This window comes from Fringilla coelebs (assembly GCF_963513975.1).
Source record: "Fringilla coelebs genome assembly, chromosome: 6".
Taxonomy (NCBI): Eukaryota; Metazoa; Chordata; class Aves; order Passeriformes; family Fringillidae; genus Fringilla; species Fringilla coelebs.
This window is the reverse complement of record NC_140034.1, coordinates 57,955,320-57,976,366: the sequence shown is the minus strand read 5'-3', so window position 1 is coordinate 57,976,366 and position 21,047 is coordinate 57,955,320. Positions and strand designations below refer to the sequence as shown.

Sequence of the window (21,047 nt, the reverse complement as noted above, 5' to 3'; positions counted from 1 at the left end):
TAATCCCACTGAGATCAGTGATGTGATATAGACATGGCTTGGTGCATAGAGGAGGATTCTGGCACTGGTCTTTATTTCAAAGAGGTTTATATTACTTTTTTTTTTTTTAATTAATGATTATGCCCTGTCACTGGTATTTGGTTTTACATTTTCCTGTAATTTTTGTGATTTTTATTGCTTGACTTGATTCTAGGTTGTTGTGAAGTGCCTTGATGATGGACATTCTACAATGGTGCATTATCCCTAGATGAACACTGTGACAATACTCCTAATGCCAAATTGAGAGGTGTAGGGCCCAGGCATACCTTCCAGGGAAAACTGCAAAAATGACCACAAACATCCAACTACCCTGCTGGGCATCCTAAACAGGCTGTGCTCCATGGAGTCTTTGAGGAAAACAGCAGTGGCAGCACACGCTCAAACAGAGACCTATCAAAAACACAAGATGCATGTTCTCCACAGGTTGTTTGACTCGAGATAGAAGCTTTTGAGAATGTATAAATTCACTTCTGGTTGGTTTTTTTGTTTGCAAAGCTGCTTGGGTAGGAGGAGGGCCAAAGTCATCTAGCTGGAACCAGCTGGCCTTCCCGGAGGAAACCCTTTGGTGCATGTGCCAGGAATCTGATCAGCCTACCAAGCAACAAAGGTGACAGACAAGCTGAATAGGGAATTCCTGTCTGGAAGGACTGGGAGAACAAGCAGTAGAGGAGCTTGGCTCAAGTAGCGGGACAGTTAAAAACAAAGGAGGTGGCATTCCTTTATACCTGTGACAGGAGATGGTACCAGCGGGTTTCAAAGGGCTTAGACATTGCTGGGCACGTTCTAAAATGCTGAGGGCAGGCTTTGTGCCTTCTGACACACCTCCAGCACCTTTCCTGGAGCCACAGCAACACAGGAAGGGATGGCCAGGCTCACAGATGCTTTCTGCAGTGTGTTTCATGCTGCCAAAGTGACCTGTTGTGTCTCAAGCCACAGCTGGCACATTTGCCACGGCTCAGCAGAGGGGCTCTGGCAGCAGTGTGCCAGCCTGGGATGCTGCTCTGGTGACGTGGCAGCATGGCTAAGCAAGAGCCTCACATGAAAGCCCAGGTTCCCAGGGAGTGTTACCTGGCCAGATACCTACAAGTATCACCTGCAGTTTGCTCTGGTGGGGGATCTGCATTTGTTCTTCCTGGTTTACAACCCGCCTTTACTCTAGAGTGGTATTTCACTTTGTTTAATCTGTTACCCATGAACTCTCTTTTATTGTGTTTACAATGCATGGCTCAATTCTAAAACATTCATGCTACTTGTATTTTGAGTTTCACTTGGAATTGTTTGTTTATTTATTTAGTTAGTTTCTGTATGTTTTTCCTCTGAATTGTGGTCGTAGTAATGTTTCAAGTAGATACTTCATAGTAATGTTTCAAGTGGATACTTGGTTTTGGAAAAAATGAATGTTTAAAGTCCACATTATTCTCTAGATTGAGAATATGTTGCTTCATTTAAATTTTCAGCCTGGTTTAAAATTTTAGAAACAAGACCCAATTAGAAGTGTAATTATTAAGTATATTATTTGGTAACTTGAAAGAGGTTATTTGTATCTGAAACATTTTAGAGAAAACATTACAAAATACTATTGTATGTTCCAAGTAGATATCTTAGTTTAAGACTTGCAGGAGCAACTTTTTCACATATGAAAGCTTCATACTCTCATTTAGGTAACTATTACAGCTATGTTGCTATTTCTCATTTTGTCATTGAGTCAGCCAGTGAATGCCATGAATCTGTGGTATGTAATATAGTTAATGCATAATATATATGGGCAATGAAAGGTCTTTGTCATATAGTATAAGGTCACCATCATTAATTTTCAAATTATAAAAAGGGATTTGCTGTTTTGTGATCATCATTATTACAATATAATGTGTTGTGGATTCTGCCTGCACATAGAATGAACTGTGATCTTAATTAGAACTTTGACAAGCCTACTCCGATAAAATGATGAGATTATTCGTAATTGATGTCACAATCAATTACCAGTTAGTTCATCATGAATCTACTAACAGGTCTAGCCTTGGTGCTGGCCCCAGGATGTTGATGAGTGTGTGGCTGCCCTGTTCATGCTGTTACTGCGACAGGAGGGCAGATTTTCAGTCAACATCCTAATGACCTCTTTTGAAGTCTATTAAATTAATGACCCTGTCACATTGGTCTAACCTCTTGCATCTTCATTTTGGGTTTTTTGTTGCAAACCACTGGTTTTTGAGCACATGATAGAACAGATACTTTGGAGCACTCCTTCTCATCCCTCTAAATCTGGCAGTGGGTCTTAGTAGACTCAATAAAATTTAGTTCATTACACAGTCATGAAATACAGAGCACAGAAATCAGGAAAAACACTGGAAGGCAAACTGTGCTTAGCAGCATTCTGTTCTGGTTTCTTTTCACATTTCAATCTTGCTTGTAGGTGCCTAAAGGACATGTCTGGTTAGAAGGTGATAATCTCAGGAATTCTACAGATTCCAGGTGCTACGGACCTGTTCCTTATGGGCTGATAAGAGGACGCATTTGTCTTAAGGTATGTGAATTTCTGCTATCTAAAAACAGTTGCATGAATACATTTTTAATGAGTGGGTGTTAGGTACTGAGACTTGCCTCCCCAGCTGCCTGGCCACAGCAGATGTAAAGGAAAGCATGAACACTCCACCACCTGCTGTAAAAGGATAAATCAACAGTGACGGGGTTTTTGGAGGGAGGACTTTGGAGCAGCACTGAGCAGTTTTCACTGCTATGAAAATGGAATGAATTGTTTTGCAAGCAAATCCAAACATGATAAAACCACAAATGTACACACGTACGCCCTACTGCACAGATGTACATTTCATCCTTACTTTGATTCTCTGTGCAAAATGATTTTTCACTGTTGTAGCTCTGTGGTCCAATAAACAAAATGGAGGAAAAGATTGTCTTTCCAGGACTTGCACACATACTTTGGACATGTAGCCTGGCCTTGCTGCTTTTCAAACTAAAAAAATGCTTTAAATGAATATTGCACTGTATAAACCATCACAGTTTTTTCTCCTTTTGCTTCAACAATTCTACAACCTTATTTCACACTGAATTATTTTCTGATATTATCTGCGTTACTAATTTACTCTTTTACCAAAAAGAAGAAACATAACACAATTTCCTCTCCATAAAAAGTTTAATCTAAAAAACAGGGGAGTGTGTATTACACATTTATGCACCTGCTTTTAGAAAGCTGGATTTAAAGTTGTGCATTCAGAACAATAAAAAAGATTTTCTCTGTATACCTCAACACATCCACAAACCCATAATTTAGCACACCTGTATTACAGAGGGAAGATTAGATCTTTCCAATTTAGCAAAGCCTTATATCCTTAATTTACAGTATTTATGAACACAGTTTGGGACTGTTCAAAAAAAACCCTTGCAGCTATTGAGCACAATCAGTAATTGCTTCCTAAACCTCAGACAACAGGGCCCCCTCAGCCCTACTGGCAAATTTTGGGTGACCTCTGTTCCTCCTGGCTCATATTTGCTCTGAGTTCTTCCCTGGTGTTTACTCAGGGCTCTGCCCCTTCTCCTGCTGTCTGCCTTGCCCTGGACACCAGAGGGGAAAAGGCTGGTTCCCAACAGGGCTATTTTTATGACCCAAGTTTTAGCTTGAATTATTGACTGCTAAGAGACAAAGGATGCTACTCTGCTGACACTCCTCTAATGAGAATGTGGCAGTAATAATGCAACTGAAAAAAGCATTTCTCCAAGCTGATGCACAGGTACAGAAAAGCTGCTGCTGTTTACTGCTTTAATGTTAGCAAATACTGGATATATCAAGAGCCTGTGTGTATGGACAGCCAAAATCAGTCACAGTATCTCTCCATAGCAATAGATTTTGTGTCCAGCTTGTGCCATGACAAGGAAGGTGTTTGAAAGACCTTAATGAAGTGACTGACAGGACTGAACCCTAAATAAACTCTGTACAATGAGTGGAACTCACAGATAATTCATATTGAAGCACTACTTTAGGAGTCCTGAACATTGTCTATTAAAAAAAATATTATGCAATCGCTTGATACTTAATCAAAATAATTTAACCAGATTTCACAGCAGTTGTTTAATGGCAGTGGCATAGAGTGGTGATTATTCAGGTTTTTGTGAGATTTAAGTATATGGTGCCTAACAAAAGCAAAAATGAATTTGTTCTTCAAATGAATGCTTCTAGTTGGGTTCTTTCTGATACCTCACATGAGCACAGAGTGATGTTGCTCCTGCGTGTTGCTACTGCACGCTGCAGTGCAGGGCAGCAGGCAGAGACTGCACAGGGCTGGCTGGCCACTGGCCACTGGCCAGGAAACCTCTGAGTGCTTTTAATGCAGCCTGCTGCAGCCTTGGCTTCTCTTCCATCCAACAGTTTTTACTGCCTTCAGAATGGAAGTTTTTGTGTCTTTGTCTTACAGTGGATTTTGGAGAAGCAGATGTAACAGTGCCTTTCAGTGCTAAGTTAATTTTTTAGGAATGGATACAAAAAAACCCAAATACAATTTGGAAGTCAGGGATTTCAACAGAAGAGAGTGAGCTTAGCCAACCTAGCTGGCTGCATTTGTTTAGCCAACCTATTCTTGGCAAAACATGAATCTTTATCTGAAGTTTGGACCAAGGGTTCTCAGTCAATGTTGGTACAGCAGTTTTTAACCCTTACAGAAAGACCAACACCTGATTCTTGTCCTGCCACTCCAAAAGGTCATGCCATAAAGGGCTGCTGAAATCAAAGCAGCTGCAAATCAGGAAAAGCACTGGGAATTCCACTTAGAACTCATGCTTCATCCTGTCCTAGGTAGGATATCCTGTGCATTCCCTGGATTTAGGCTCCATGTCACAACTAGACCTGTGGTGTATCTTCAAAAGAGCTAGTTAGCCCCATTTATGCCCCGTCCATCAGATCAAATCTATCTATGTAGGCCAAGGCAGAGAGGGCAAAGAGCTGCTAATTGGAAGAGCCAGTCTGAATGAGCAAGTCACAGTCAACTTCTGTCAGAACTTTAGAGACAGAGTGGCATGTCTTTGTTTCACACAGGAGGGCTTTCCATCTCTTTCCAACCACCAGTATTGTTTCTCAGGTTCTCCCTGCATGCAGACTAGATAAAACATCATTTTCATTCTAACTCTACCACTAAGATTACTGTGACAAATTTCAAACTACATTGTCAAAGCAACATTTAAAGCTAATTTGATTACTTTCACTGAAAGAAAGTCAAGTTGCAGTAGGTGTGATTTGAGTTGCCTGAAATGAGATTTGTGCTGAAGTGAACAGACTATAAAACTACCTTCTCCAGGCCTTTACTGAGATCAGCTTAGATGTGTTATATAGGATATTTTTCTTTCCTTTTACTTCTGCTTGCCTTCAGGGCCAAACAAAGACTTGACACCCAGCCTGCAGCCAGCACAGGCCCTCTGGACAGCTTTGAATTCTACAGCTTTGCTGCTAACCAAGATCACAAATACCCTTCTGTTGTTGGCTTGTATCTGTATTTTTGTGAGGAACTTAAAATAGCTCACTGGCTGATGAGCACAGAGACAAGACATCACCTCTGTGGTTCTGTGCCAGCAGCTGTTCCTCCTGCTCCTCCCTGACTGCACATGCCAGAACCACAGGAATTGTCTGAGATCTTGCACAAGAGCCTTTTCCTGCTGCACACCACTTGAGGTCCTGAGCATGATTCTCCTTCTGCCTTCCTGATGGGGCACAGTGCTGCCAGGGGCTGCCAGGAGCCTGCAGAGGGCACAGCCCCAGCCAGGAGAGAGCCACTGCTGCTGCCTCCTGCCAGGCCTGTCCTGAGCTGCCTCAGCCTCTCCTGGCACAGCCTTTGGTGCTGGGGACAGATCACAGGGTAGAAATAACTGAGCCTTCGCCTCTGCTTCCTCTTTTAAACGAGACAATTGCTCTTTCACTCCACACAGAGAGAGCAAAGGCTCCTTCTGTGCTCTGGCTGCTCCATGAACTCAGGATTGCTCTTAGGTTGCTGTTCTTATACCTTAAGATCAAATTCTAAGGAAAAATAAGTGAGATAACCAAATTACTGAGAGATGCTTTGGGAACAAGGTAGTAGCAGCCCTCCTTTCACTGTCTAGGCTGCTTCATCTTGGGCAGGGGCTGTGAAATTTTTATGGGCTTAGAGCCACAGAGGGCATTGATTGTTCATCCTCATCTTTCCCCTCTTCCTGCTGAGCCCCTTGTGCCACCTTTGAAAGACACACAGACATTCAAGGGAGACAAAGGATGATGAGTAAATGAATTTCCTTGCTTTCCTGTTGCCTGTTTTTTTTTTGCATCCAAGACCATCCTACGTGTAATTAATGACTGTGCAAAGCAAAGTACTCAGCTCTACAGGTAATTTCTGGAGAGAAGATTTGTTTATTGGCCAGCATCACTCTCTGACACCTGTACTTGGTGATGAGTTGTGCTCTTTTGGAAATAACTGTCCCTTCTCAGAGGAGCTTCATCCAGAGCCTGGATGGTGGCAGGCACTCCACCCCTTCGTTCCTGTTTAAGTTTGTTTAAGTTTACCTGTAGCCAACAGATCTTTTTTTCCAAGGTTTGGTATTTCCAGTTCAAAGGCCCATCTTGAAAATAAAAGTAAAATAAAAATACACCTCACCACAGGGAGGTCCATGTACCTGGTACTTTTTTCCTCCTAGATGGACCAAAAAACACATACCTGGTCTTTAAAGTCATGAGGAGCTTTACAAGCTAGAAAACATTGAATTGGGAAGATGCTCTTTAGGAACATATTTATTTCCAAGGGTGAAAAAGGCAATGGAATTCATTAAGCTCTCCATAGCAGAGCATATGTCCTGTATAAATTGTAAAATTCACACTATGGAACCCTGTAATGCACAGGATTTATTACTCCTAGTAAGAGAAAGACATCAGTGAGCAAAGTTCTTTACCAAAGAGAGAAAAAATTATAATGTTTATGAAATTATTCCAATAACAAATGAAAACACAGAACTTTGGATTGTGATGAAATCTCTTGTAACTGTTCTTTATTTTACAGATATGGCCTCTGAATGACTTTGGATTTCTGCGTGCAAGCCCCAACGGCCACAGATTTCTTGATGATTAAAAGACTTTAAGTACTATTGACAGTTTTCATAGTATTTTCTACTAAAATGAATGGAACTATTTTTGCTTAGAATAAACACAAATATTACTTGACAAAGATATCTCTTTCTGAGATTACACCTAACTTCAGAGTGGGAATGATACACCTGTGTCATCAACCAAAATGACGTGCCTGCCATCAGCGGGTGGTGCCAGGGCTGGCACTGAACGCAGCACCAGTGGGGTTCCAGACCTGCTGGTCACTCCCAGGAGTGCTGTGGGGTTTCCTCTGACTGCCCAGTGGGGTCAGAGCACAGCTTCCTCCTTAGCTTTCCTCTCAGCAATGATGACCCCATTTGTTCTGACACGGAGAGCCTCAGCCCAACACGTGCTCCTGCTCCAGGCTGCCCAGGTGATGCCACTGTCATGGGGCAGGCACAGCCACTGCTTCCAGCTGCCAGCCTCTGCCTCCTCCTCCTAGGCTCCAGCCCTTGAGAGGATTTCATTAACTTAAATATTTAGCTTACAAATAGAAAATGTTCCTGTTTCCCACTGCTGAACTTTGCTCTTCATTATCTTCAAAGCCTTCTCACATCTGTGCCTCCTGATTGAATCTTGTCATCTGAGCTGTTACAAGGATTTAACCTAAGAAGAAGGGCCCAAGAGCTGCTTCAGACTGAAATTGGAAAAAGCCACTCTCTTGTTTGCTGGAAAATAAACCTTTAGATCAGGAGATCCATTCCAGTTGTACAAACTCCTGTTCTGAGTTGGAAGTGAGCTCTTCAGCTGCAGAAGGAGAATCTCAGCCTCATGTCTGCATAGCTGTGTGAGCACAGGGGCACTTGTCATTTTTAACCCTGAATAAACTTGTTCTTGTAGTGCCCCCCTTTTCTTTAACATACATTTCTTTAGCAGATTCTGTCACTTCTTTGTCTTTTGAAAAGTTTGTAACACTCAATGTGCTTCACTGAAACAGTCATTGCAGGATCTCGATAACAAGTGAACATGTGTCACAACAAACCAAAGATACATCTTTGGTTTCACTCCTGGAGACACTGTAATTCCCACCACATCGACAGGACAGAGTGTAGAGTTGTTCATCTGCCAGAAAAGAAAACAAAAACAACTTTAGTGCTGAAGAAGAATCAAGAATTTATTTTGAGTTTTCTTCACAAAACTGCTTTTAGTGACAAATAACCTCCCACTGTTGGGTACCATTTGTAGCTCAAAAAATAACCTCAAAATGTTTCAGTGATGGAGGTATTCTTACACTGAACAACCAGGGCCAATGGAGTCTCTTCACAAAAAGAAAGCAAAAAAACTCGAGTAATAACAAGGTGCACAATCTGATGATACTGAAAGAAAAATCTAAGTGGTGTTAGTCATACAGATCAAGGATGCTTCCAAAACAGGCTGCTAACCCAGGAACCAAAACAAAAGAAAGGAAGTAGCATTTTTCCCCTCACAACTTAAAAAAAAAAAGTAAAAAAAAAATCAGCCATTTATTCCAAAAGCGATTAAACAAGAAAAGCCAGAGCAATAGACAGGAAGGAAGGAACAGGCACACAGAAAAGAAGCACAGGCGTCTACCATCACAGGAAGGGCAAAAAGATGCAGAAGAGATAAGGGAAAAATCTATGTACTCTCAATTATACCAGAGGAGAGCTGGGTGAAAAGTGGTACTGCAAGTGAGGGTGGGGAGAAATGTAGATGGAATGGAAAACAAATGTAACAGAAAATTAAATTAAGTTCTAATCCAGGTAATCTCAGAGAGCAAAACAGCTTCATCCCAGGAAATAGAGCAAAAACAGCGCTTAAAGTAAGACAACAATGGTGCAGGATGCAGAAGAAAAGAGAAAACATTAAGAGGGACAAAGAAAAGCATTAGGAACCAGCAGCAAGGCACTCATACCTTCATTCCAGGACATGTCCTCAAGATAAATCTGTTCATGAAGTGGCCATGCTTTTGTCAGGTTATCTTCTGTAAAGCAAACATGACAGATGTTCAGTCTTTTCTGAGAAATTAATGGGTTTGGATACCTAGAAGTCAATCTGGTTCCTACCAGAGTCCTGTCTAGACCACTCTATCAGTTCAAAATATAGTTTTCTAAAATTTTAGTTTCCCATAGGTCTGCATAAGCTGGAACACATTCTCTTGTAGCCAGGAGAAATACATGACAACAAATTACTGAATTAAGACCCTGAAATCAGCACTTGTGTGAAATTAGGGACAAACTCCTGTTTTGATGTAGGTGCCTTTCAAACCTGGCTGTAACTCCCAACTCCACGAGCTGAAATGGTGAAGGTAAACCTGTACTTTTCACAGATTTGTGGGACCTCTCAAGATCACCTATGAAAGCCTCCTGCACCCATGGGGCAGCTGGAACAAGCTGACCAGGATGGGCAGATTTTAAATATCTCCACAAGTGGAGACATCTCAGTATCTCTCAGGCAACCCCATTCCTGGAGAAGGAAGAAGAAACCAAATAAAAACCTTCCAATAAGCACCAAGGAAGGGCATGTTGTGTGTGAGAACAAACACCACTAAGATTCCTGCAAAGAAATAAATCCTGCAGAAGAAATAAGTCCTGCAAAAAACACTGAGGGGAAGACCAGTCCAAGTGCTCTTTTATGAGAAAGAGTCCCTGAGCACAGAAAGAAGGTCAAGTTCTGGCCTGTACCTGAGAGTTCTGTTGCCATTTGATCCCCCAGACTCTTCCAACATGAAATTAAACATCTGTACAACATCTACAAGTAACAAAAAGCTGAGTTAGAAAACTTCCAGAGCCTCTATGTGGAATTAATGAAGCAGGATTTCTCTCAAAACTTTTATAGGATTGGTGGTGGAGGTCTGGGTCATGCCTCGCTGCTAGAAAGTACAGAAAGGGCAGATGAGCCACCTGAAGAGAACTGGCACAATGCAAATTCACGAGCTTACCATACTTCAAGTAAAGTAACTGTGAATCATAGAACCACAGCATCATTTGTGCTGGAAAACACCTTTGAGATCATTGAGTCCAGCCATTAAAGTAATGAAGGAGCAGCTGAGGAAAAGTCTGCTCTCTCTTCTGTTCCAAATATGGTATAATACAAAGCCCGGGGAGCAGAGTTTCAACAAAGCTTTTCTAATTCATCCCAGCAATTGTAATTTTGAAAATTAAAAAAAAAAAAAAAATCAATGGGCAAAAATAATCCTTCTCACAGTTCCCATTCTGAACAGAGATTGTTATTATTGTTATTCTCCATCTGATGCTCAGATCCTGAAGGATCAGGCACAGCATGGCCAGCTGGGCAAGGGAGGGATTGTCCTGCTCTGCTCTGAGCTGGGACAGCCTCACCTCGAGGTTTTGGGTGCCACACTATAAAAAAGAGATGAGGCCATTAGAGAACATCCCAAGGAGGCCACGAGGAAGGTGAAGGGCCCTGAGGGGAAGGAGTGTAAGGAGTGGCTGAGGGCACTGGGTCTGTTCAGCCTGGAGGAGACTGAGGTCAGACCTCCTGGTGGGTCTTCAACATCCTCACCAGGGGCAGAGGAGGTTCAGGCACTGACCTCTTCACACTCCTGGCAGGGACAGCACCCAGGGAATGGCCTGGAGCTGGGGAGGTTCAGGCTGGGTTTCAGGAAAAGGTTCTTCCCCCAGAGGGTGGCTGGGCACAGCTCCCCAGGGCAGTGCTCACAGCACCAGCCTGACAGAGCTCAGAAGGGTTTGGACAATGCTCTCTGGCACAGGGTGTGATTCTTGGGGTGTCCTGTGCACAGCCATCAGTGATCCCCCTAAGTCCTTTCCAGCTCAGCATATTCTATGACTGTGATTCTATGAAGTCTGAAATCTGGTTATCTCAAAAACCAAAAATTTTCTATTAGTACTCTTGACTTCCCACATAATCCAGTACCAGCTCCTGCCAGGCAGCTTTGCACACTGCATTTATTTGCCTGGCTGGTTCAAGCAAGGAGGAACATTTTCCAGAGATGAACAAAGCTTTTTTACTTTCTAGGTCCCCTACTAAAACCATTACCCAACCTAATACACCTTGAGCCAGCAGAAACAGAGGTAGCCACTTAAAAACAGAAGCACAGCCCAGTCTGAGTTTGCAAGCAGAACATCCAACCCAATGGCTCTCAGATTTCTTGTGCCCTTCCTTATTTCCTCTGTATCACTGTTATTACAACCGTGGCTCCTTGCTGGTGCTTGTCTGAAGCAAACTGGTGTTCCATTTTCCCTCCTAGCCCCAAGGAGAGTGGGAATGTCCCAGTGCTGAGTTCTGTGATGTCTGCTCAGGCTGTAAAACTCTGTGTACAGAGCTGTCACTTCTGAAACCCACCCTGAACATCCAGGGGGAATATGTGAGGACCAAAACTTGTGAAACAAATTTTAATTCCCAGCAGCACAGCCTGCCTGGCTTTGCCATCTATTGGATTTGTCTGACAACAAGAGGTGAAAGGATTCTGCAGCTCCATTGTCTCAACTGCAGGATCTAAGAAAACACTGGCAGGCTCATCAGAGAGGTTTATGAGCCTGCAATTCAAAGAGATTAAAAGGAAAAATCTACTGAGATTCTTTCAGGCTACAGAACAACATTAAATAACTATTAGCAGCTTGGTTCAGTAAAGCTTTACTAGAGCCCTTGCTGGGTCATTCAGAAATTGTAAAAGAGGAAAGGTATTTAAGTTTCACTTGGAGATACAATAAATATTTCTTGGGCTATTTAAGGCTGAGTTTTAGGAAAAGGGTTGCAAGCAGTAAATGGAAATTCAACCCTTTTAACAGTTTATGGTTATAGTAAAAATAGTCATAATACTTGAAAGATTTTTCTAGCTCTTTATCAGGCATACATACTAAGGATTAATTTTCTTTTTTTTTCAAACCAAACACAATTAAACTTCAAGATGCATACTGTCAGTCAAATACAGTTCACAGTATCTTCTCTGCATAAAAATCACCCCAGTACTCACTGCATGCTTTCACAAGTTAATTTTTTTTCAAATAGGCTTTTCAGTTTTAAAACAATTACTTAAATTTGAGTCTTTTCAGACTCTTCTGACTTTTCTGAGTCTTTTCTTAGCTGCTGTCTCAAAACAATCACACTTACTTTAATTTGAAATTGTAACCAAGTCATGTTAAGTATTTTCATAACAAAGAGATACAGAAACACCAAACCAATCCTGCTGCACTTGTTGCAGATGAGATTTAACTCCGGAGAGTTCAAAGGCTTGTGCTCCAGCTGAGGGGCTGCAGCCACAGATCCATGGCTGGAGAAGGGACATCCACTTGTGTCACAGACACACAGAGCATCACCTGGCACACTGCAGCTCACTGCTATTCTCAGCAAAGCCTGCATTAATGACCAGGTGTTACAAAATGAGCTGGGTCAGACTAAATACAGCTTTTTGTGTTGTTGGACTGCCCAGAGCAGCTGGAGAATCTCCACCCTTGGAGACACTAAAGCCAGGCTGAGCAACTCTGAGGACTGGCTTTAAGTGAGAGATTGATCTTCACAGGATGGCCTGGGAAGGTTCTTCCAGCCTCTGTGATTCTCTGATTCTGTTGAGAAGTTTTTCTTCTTTCCAGCTGTGTCACAAAAGCATGGACTTATGGGGTTCAGGGGATTTCTAATGTGAAAAATGTGAAATGGTTTTTATCCACAATAAAAACTTTTGGTAATTAAGAGTCAAGCTTGATTTTAATTGCATATTCGTCTTTTTAAAGTGGGATATCAAACAAAGAATGGAAAAGTTTCAGAAGAAAATCTATTGACAAAAAAACCCAAGTCCATTCTTCATAGGTAAATTGTTATGCAGTTTTTTTCAAATTTTTCACAGGGACTGTAAGCAAAGGATTCACCATCATAAAAAGGTATTCTTATATGGCAAAACAATGAATTGGAAAAAAAATCAGAAAACATACAAAAAAGCAGTTCTTATAGGATTTCCAGATCAGAAAAAGTTGGATAAGTATTTGAGTCTAACCTCTGAACAGTTTGTGGTTTGTCCCTTCCCCTTTAATTCTATGGCCTGGAGGCGCCAAAAAATTAGGAGATTATTGAGAAACATTCAGAGAAAAGCAGCATTAAGATATAAAAGCACATTCACTTGTTTTCAACAAGTGAACAATTCTCAACAATCCAAACAAAAAAAATTAAAAACCACAGAGCCCCACAGAATTTCATCTCCTTGGAACTTCTCTGGCTACTGAATTTCTGAGCCAGCTAGTTCAGATTTAGTTAGTGTAACACAAGAAGGTACATCCAAACAAACGATCTGTGAAATGGGGAAAAGACTGCAGTGCAAAGGGCTCCCTGCTGATGGGCAGCCACACTCACACACACACACCCTTCAGATCCTGCTTCCTGGCCCTCCTCTGCACCTTACTGTATTCTCTCTCTCATCACTATTCCCCTTAGCTGCTGTCTCAATCCCTTTGTTTCTGTGAGCCTTTATGGCAGTGTCTATGAATTTGTCTGGAATCGTGGCTTCAGAAGCAGCTTGACAGGCATTCAAAGAAGTAGAATTTATTTCCCCATCATTTTGCTGCCAGGGAACATGCTGGAAAGAATGCAGCAGCACTGCACATGTGTGTCAGGTGTGGCTGAGTCTGAAACACAGGGAATGGCACCCTCTGTGCTAAAAGAGAATGTCCCATCACCCAGCACCTGCCTCAACGGAGGTGCAGCCTGATTCCTTTATTTACCAAGTCTCTCGCACACAATCTTGAGATGGTTTTTCAAAGAACTCATCTGGATGCAAAAGAATCTCAGAAAATATAGATAATCTTCAAATAACAGTCAAGACTAATTTATAGATTAAGGACATATTTACATATCCTTAAATCCCAAGGGAAAACAAGATCCTGAGGTAGCTCTCCACTCGTGGATGAACCTGACCCAGGCAAAATGGAACTTCATAGTCTGAATTTAAACTTTAGGCAAAGTTTATTGAAAAGATTCCCAACTTATTCTCTAGTACTTCCTTTTTCCTCTGTGCATACCATTTGTGAAAAGAGAAGACACAACAGTATTACAATGCTAAGAGTACAACAGCATGAGAGCACTGGGCAGCAGAAATTCCTGTTCTGACATCACCTTCAGGCATTTAAAAAATAACTCTGAGATGAAAAAATTACTCTAAGTCTGATCTTAATACTGTTTACATTACAAATAGAACAAGATCCAATTTTTTCCCTAAAATACTTATCCCACAACTCTGTTTTCACCCCTCCCCCTCTCTTCCCAAAGCCACATGAAGTCTGAAATACAAGGTTATTGTGGTGGTTTTGTATGGGAGGCATTCACAGAAGTGATGAGCCACGAGAAGTGTCCTAGAAGTTTTGTTCTGATTCTAATTACTCTTTCTTTTGGTTACTGTTAATAAATTTTCCTTTATACCCTTGTAAAGTTTTAAGCCTACTTTACCTTTCTCCTAATCCTATATCAAGGAAGTGAGTTAGTGAATACACTAGTGATTAACCAACACTAAACCCACCACACTCATTAGTACATTAACAGAGAAATCTCAAATTAACAAACCAAACCCAGTGCAGTTCTTTAAGTGGAGAATTCCCCCCGTGTGTCTCCAGCACCCTCTTTACCCTGCAGCGATGCCACGGTGCCTTTGTGTCTCCGAGCTGTGGGGAGTTAAAAATCAGCACGAGGGCCAGGGGCTGATGGTGTGCCAGGGCACAAAGCAGGAATTCAATAACAAGCTGCACAGACAGTGGCCTTTTATCAGCACATTCCGCAGTGGTGGTGGCTCCACGTCAATGCTGGCCCCAGTGTGTCACTGCAGAGTGCCACCGAGTGTTTTCCCCACGGGCAAGCCACTATTATTGACTCCCCCCATTAACATGGAGGGTGGATATACATTTATTGAAGGTTCTAATGGAAGGCTGAGGGACTCCTATCCTGAGGCCAGAGCAGAAAGACAGCCTATCACTTCATGTAATGGTAGCCCATGTGTGACAGACCTGACCTACATTTCCCCCCTTTCTTTCTCACAACAGCCTGTCACTGTTTTAAGAAGCTATTTTCTGAGAGCTATAAAAAAGAATGCGTGCTAGAGCTGCCTAGTTAATATGTTACATTGAAATATTATTTACAAACCTGCTTTAGAAAGGCTACTTTAGACTGTGGATGAATTATGAACGCTACCTAACATCCACAACGTGTCCTAATAGTTCTGGTTATAAATTCATACGCAAAGAACACTAAGTGTGGGTGGATTAATACATCTAAAACACTGCAACAAAATGGAGCATAAAACTTAAAATTAAGAAAAATTAATGAAGCTACCTTTGTAAAATAAAAAGGGCTAAGGTCTGCAATCAGTATAAATTCCGTAATAATTCAAACTATCAGGAAGAATGCCCCCTAACGTTTTGTTGGAAGTAATTTCTGTGTTTTCAGCAGCTGATGTATGTGTGGCTCAAGCTATAAATAATGGATCCACGGCTGAAAGTAGGACAGGAGTGAAAGAAGCATTCCGTTCAGTGCTGAACAGCATTTTAAAATACCATCTCACTACCACTCCCAGCCCCTGCTTAAATAAAGAGCTGCTGCCACTCCAGTGCTCCTTGGCAGGAACCTACCACGCTGCTGCAGGTCATACTCTTGTCTTGTCTCCTCGTTGCCCAGAATTTTCCACGCCTGGTGGATCTCCAGGAACCGCCGTGCGCGCTCCTCCGCCTCCGCCGCCGCGCCGGCCTCCTGCTTGTCGGGGTGGTACTGCCAACCAAAAAGAGCAGGGACAAAAAAGGCTTGGGGGGCTGCAGGTGAGCAGGGTGGGAGAGGAGCCATCCAGCATGCAGCTGGTACTCAGCTAGGAGGACAGAGGGAAGGAGAAGGTCTAAGCTGAGGAGCCAGAGGAAGGGAGGTGACAATGCGGGGCATGAGGGGAACCTGCCAATTTAATTATCCCACTGGAATGGCAGCAAAGCCACCAGTGGCACGAGTGTCACCATGTGCACTGATGGCATTTTCTGGATAATTTGCTGATGGAATCACTGGCCTTATGGACAATTTACCTAGAGAAACAGAAATAGGTACACCCAGGGGACCACGACACAGGGACAAGAGGAGGTGCTGGCAGCTCTCGTGACACTCCACAGAGTTAAACATATTTAAACACAAACATAAACACAGATTGAAAATTAAAAAAAAAAAATTAAAAAATATTTAAACATAAAGACAGATTTAAACACAAGCACCAGTCACTGGCCTTATGGACAATTTAACTAGAGAGTGACTAGCACAAACAGAAATAGGTGCACACAGGGGACCACAACACAGGGACAAGAGGAGGTGCTGGAGGTGCTGGCAGCTCTCTCTCGTGATGCTCCACAGAGCTAAACATATTTAAAGACAAACACAGGTTTAAAAGTAAAAAATAAAAATGAAAAAATATTTAAACATAAAGACAGATTTAAACACAAGCACCAGTCACTGGCCTTATGGACAATTTACCTAGAGAGTAAAACAGAAATAGGTACACACAGGGGACCACGACACAGGGACAAGAGGAGGTGCTGGATAAAACATATTTAAACACAAACACAGATTTAAAAATGAAAAAAAAAAAATTAAACTTAAAGACAGATTTAAACACAAGCACCAATCACTGGCCTTATGGACAATTTAACTAGAGAGTGACTTGCACAAACAGAAATAGGTGCACACAGGGGACCATGACACAGGGACAAGAGGAGGTGCCAGCACCTCCTCTCGTGACACTCCACAGAGCTAAACATATTTAAACACAAACACAGATTTAAAATAAAAAAAAAAAAAAAAAATTTAAACATAAACACAGATTGAAACACAAGAACCAATGTTTAGTTAAAGCTATTACAGATAAATTGAATGCTGCATTACATGTGCCTAGCTCTTCTTATGATTTAAATGGTAAATAAAATATACATGATCAAATATAATTTATACTACATGTAATTCTACATTTGAAAATATGCCTGAACATCTTTTAATTTCTTCCAGTTCAGTGAATCAATAGCCCTTCCAAATACTTAAAATCATGGATCACTGGCTACAAAATTGTGTCATTTTAGTTAAGAAATGATTATTCAAGGACATGGTTATTCAAGAAATCCCACGTTAAACAGGCAATAATAATTAAAATGGTAACACGTTTTCTTTCTCATTTGTGCAGAGCAGAGCATTCTGACTTGAGTGGTTCCAATGCCTACTGAAAAGAAACCCTCAAAGCTCCATCTTCCTGTAGCTTCATTTCATCTCCAGTAATCTCTTTTTCTTTTCTGCTATTTTAAATTGCTCAGTAGATGTGATGGAGCAACAGGAAACAGCATTTAAGTTGAGAAAGTTATGATATGATATGATATGATATGATATGATATGATATGATATGATATGATATAATATAATATAATATAATATAATATAATATAATATAATATAATATAATATAATATAATATAATATAATATAATATAATATAATATAATATAATATAATATAATATAATATAATATAATATAATATAATATAATATAATATAATATAATATAATATAATATAATATAAATATAAGATATATTATATATACAATATAATCAATATAAGTTCCAATAAGTTCCAATATAAGTTCAGGCCTACCAACTGATAACTGTGTCACAGACCAAGTTTTCCCTTATTCTGGAGCTTTAAGTGCCCTTTATACCAACATCAGCTGGGGCACTGAAATGTGAAGCAGATTTTAAGATGTACAATAAGTGATTAAGCAGATTTCTGAATAAATGAATCTCTCTGAGTTTATAATTCATTTTGGAAAGGAAAGGATACTAGTAAGGTGTGTGGTTGACAAAATCCCAAATGTACAGGAGTCTGTTTGCTCACTGATGGATCTGTCATTGGCACTGATGGGTGTTACCCACACAAATCTCCTGTACAACAACAGCAGGGATGGCAGAGCAAAATGCTTCCACCTCAGGTTTTTTCACAGGTGCTTTTCCCCATATACAGGTGGATGTCCTTCTAACCTCACATGAGTACAAAATCCTGCTTTTGTTCCACTTGAAGTCCCCTCTGCATTCAAGACTGAAGACGACCTTATAACTTGCTGAAAATACAGCTGAAGAACACTTGTGATCCATAAGGATTCCTCCCTTTTCTATCTCTTCACCTGAAGATGACAAAATTCGAATGGTGCCAACAAAACCAAAAAACTCTTGCTCACTGCATGAAGTCGCTGTATTCTCTATAGATAACTGCTAGGTACTTGGATTGGCCACAAAGTCCACACCTTCTCAGACCAGTTTCTTAGAAATACACAGAAAAATTAATGACTGACTGCCCAAAGCAGACCCAAGCATACTGGCTTCTCTCCTGCCAACAATGCTGAGAAAACACTCCCACAAAACTGGTCACACTTTCCCTTTGCTGCACCAAAACCTTGCCTGACTGAGAAATGATTCTGAACTATACTAGAAGCAGACAGTCAAATACAGGAAGCCACACACCACAAAAGTACTGTGGAAAAATAATAATTTATGCAGAAAATTAATTATTCTTCAGATTTAATGCATAGCCCTTAACTCCTTTCCTACAGATTTGGAAAATTTAGTTTCTGCAGCATGTGCAATTTTTATGTTAGAGAGACTACAATTTCATCAACTCCATTGTAGGGGACCTACTCATTAAAATATGCATCTCTATCTATTTCTCTCCATTTTGGTCTCCATGCCTTCTGAACCTATTTGCTCCTTCCTCTCTTGGCCTTCTCACCCCTAATGCCTTTCGCAAACTACACCTACACTAAGAAAAATACTCAAACATCAGCTCTTTTATTCTAATACTCCTCTTAGTCTTTTTTTTTTTTATTCCAGTGACCCCATTTCATCTGGATTTATGTACTTACTGTTATGCTCTTACTGACTTATTTTCCCACTCTCTAGCTTGCTAATCAAAATCCAGGAATTTGTCTGCAGCAAAAATCCACTCTTGATTCAACTGCCCTGCTCTTTCCTCTCCAAGAGAGCCAAGTGTCCTCTCTCCAGTTGTTTTAGACTCTGTTCAGCCACTCAGACACAGAGGAGACTGTACAAAAGTACTGAAGTTCAGAGGGAGCATTCTGATGTCAATACTTCACAGAATTCACAGGGCTGCTAGAGACCTTCAAGATCATCGAGTCCAACCCAGCCCCAGCACCTCAACCAAACCCTGGCGCCCAGTGCCACATCCAGGTTTTGTTAAACACACCCAGGGATGGGGACTCCACCACCTCCTTGGGAATTCCCAAAATTCCCAGAATTCACAGAATGACTGGGTTGGAAGAGACCTTTAGGATCATCCAGTCCAACCCATCTCCAGCACCTCAGCTCAATCCTGGCACCCAGTGCCACATCCAGGCTTTGTCAAACACACCCAGGGATGGGGACTGCACCACCTCCCTGGGCAGCCATTCCAGAACTTTATCACTCTTTCTGTAAAAAACGTTTTCCTTCAGACACAAATCATACTCTTTTTTGGGAGCTGCCCTCACTCCTGGTTACCAGATTCTTGTGTCTGATCCTGCTCCCTCTCCAGAGGAGCTGCCTGCAGAAGCAGAGCTGGGGCTTTGGTTTTGTATGGCAGGAGGTGAAATATGATGGATTTTGCTGATCTCCTCTTCCCTATTCATTGTCATGGTTTTGCATGGGAGATATTTTTATCCGTGGAATGCAGTGAGAAGTATGATTTCCATCCAACTATGAATTACCTTATGAAAAAAAACCCAAACGATTTTCACAACCTACACTACAACACCTTCTGGAATGTGTAAAAAGATTATTTATATTAAATAATAAGCACAGATGAAAGACACACATTGACAGCACCCAGTGAGGATCAGCTGAATCCAGCTTAGTGGGAGCTTTACAGGCCTGAGTTCTACACTGGATTTGTAATCTCCTCCTAAACTGTGGAATACACAACTTAATGTGACCACTTAATGCAGTCAAACTTTTACTCACAGCTGCTTTTCCACACACCAGATTGAAAAAGCTGCTTATTTAGAAAAGGTTAAAAAGTGCTATCCCTTCTCATTTAGTAATTATTACATTACTATGGCTATTTTGCCTTGTGTATAAAGGGGATTCACTCCAAAAACAAAAGATGCAGCACATCCCTAATTCTGTACATCAAACCAGGAACCTTCCTACTACTGCTTCCAAATTTTAAATCACTTTTTGTAAGTGAAATAAACCTACTACAGTGTATTTTCACAGATAATTATAAAAAACTCCTCCCTGCTGAAATGACAAAACTTTTAAATAAGCCACTAAAAATGTGAACTTGCTTTTTTCTGTCTGAGGAAACTGAAATCAGTTCTATTTTTTTTTCCAGGATCAAACTAAGGAGTACTCTCTACCTTCTACAGCTTTGTCTTTCCTACTTTCCAATATTTTCTGCAAAGTTGTCAAGCTTTTGCAGAAATCTTTAGCAGAAAATAAAAAGTAATATAAAGAGGATGAATCAAATGCAGCTGCATTAAATTCTTGACCGTCTCTTCTGAGAGAATTATTCTGGAGAAATATTTTCAGATTTTAAAATTTTTATTATACACCATTTAGATTTTTTTTCCCCATAGGGGAAACAATTTTTAAGGTTCTAAAATTCAAAAGTAATGACAGGCAAGGAACAATGATGAAACCACCAGAGCTCAAAAATTCAAGTTAAATTATTCTGGACTTACTATTATGAGTCATAAAGTAACCATTAAGTAGTGAGGAAAACCAACACTTACAGCACAGTAGATTTGTAAACAATCTGATTTATTAAAGATTTTTTAACTCTTAAATAATCTACAGTCTCATGAAATCACCTTGCTAAATTGAAGTGACAAGTTTAGACAAGTCTTGAATCCCTGCTTTATTTCCACAGGGGATATGTGCCTATATTTGAATAAGGGATATATTTAAAGCTGGAGATGTGCCCT

At 40.9% G+C, this 21,047-nt stretch overlaps 2 protein-coding genes across 4 annotated transcripts in view; one reads left to right on the top strand and one right to left on the bottom strand.

The window, feature by feature from the left end:
• The window catches only part of IMMP1L (inner mitochondrial membrane peptidase subunit 1), a 31,438-nt gene extending 24,249 nt beyond the window's left edge, over positions 1-7,189 (top strand). For both annotated transcript variants that reach the window (XM_084208489.1, XM_084208490.1), the window contains exons 5-6: positions 2,450-2,560; positions 7,062-7,189. In XM_084208489.1, coding sequence (XP_084064615.1) covers positions 2,450-2,560; positions 7,062-7,130 — 180 coding nt within the window. In that variant the 3' untranslated portion in view covers positions 7,131-7,189. The remainder of the gene's footprint in view (positions 1-2,449; positions 2,561-7,061) is intronic.
• An 889-nt stretch (positions 7,190-8,078) lies between these two features.
• DNAJC24 (DnaJ heat shock protein family (Hsp40) member C24) overlaps positions 8,079-21,047 on the bottom strand; it is a 31,703-nt gene continuing 18,734 nt past the window's right edge. For both annotated transcript variants that reach the window (XM_084208492.1, XM_084208491.1), the window contains 3 exons: positions 15,691-15,826; positions 9,021-9,089; positions 8,079-8,209 (listed from right to left, as the gene is read on the bottom strand). In XM_084208492.1, the coding sequence (XP_084064618.1) occupies positions 8,085-8,209; positions 9,021-9,089; positions 15,691-15,826 (330 nt within the window). In that variant the 3' untranslated portion in view covers positions 8,079-8,084. The remainder of the gene's footprint in view (positions 8,210-9,020; positions 9,090-15,690; positions 15,827-21,047) is intronic.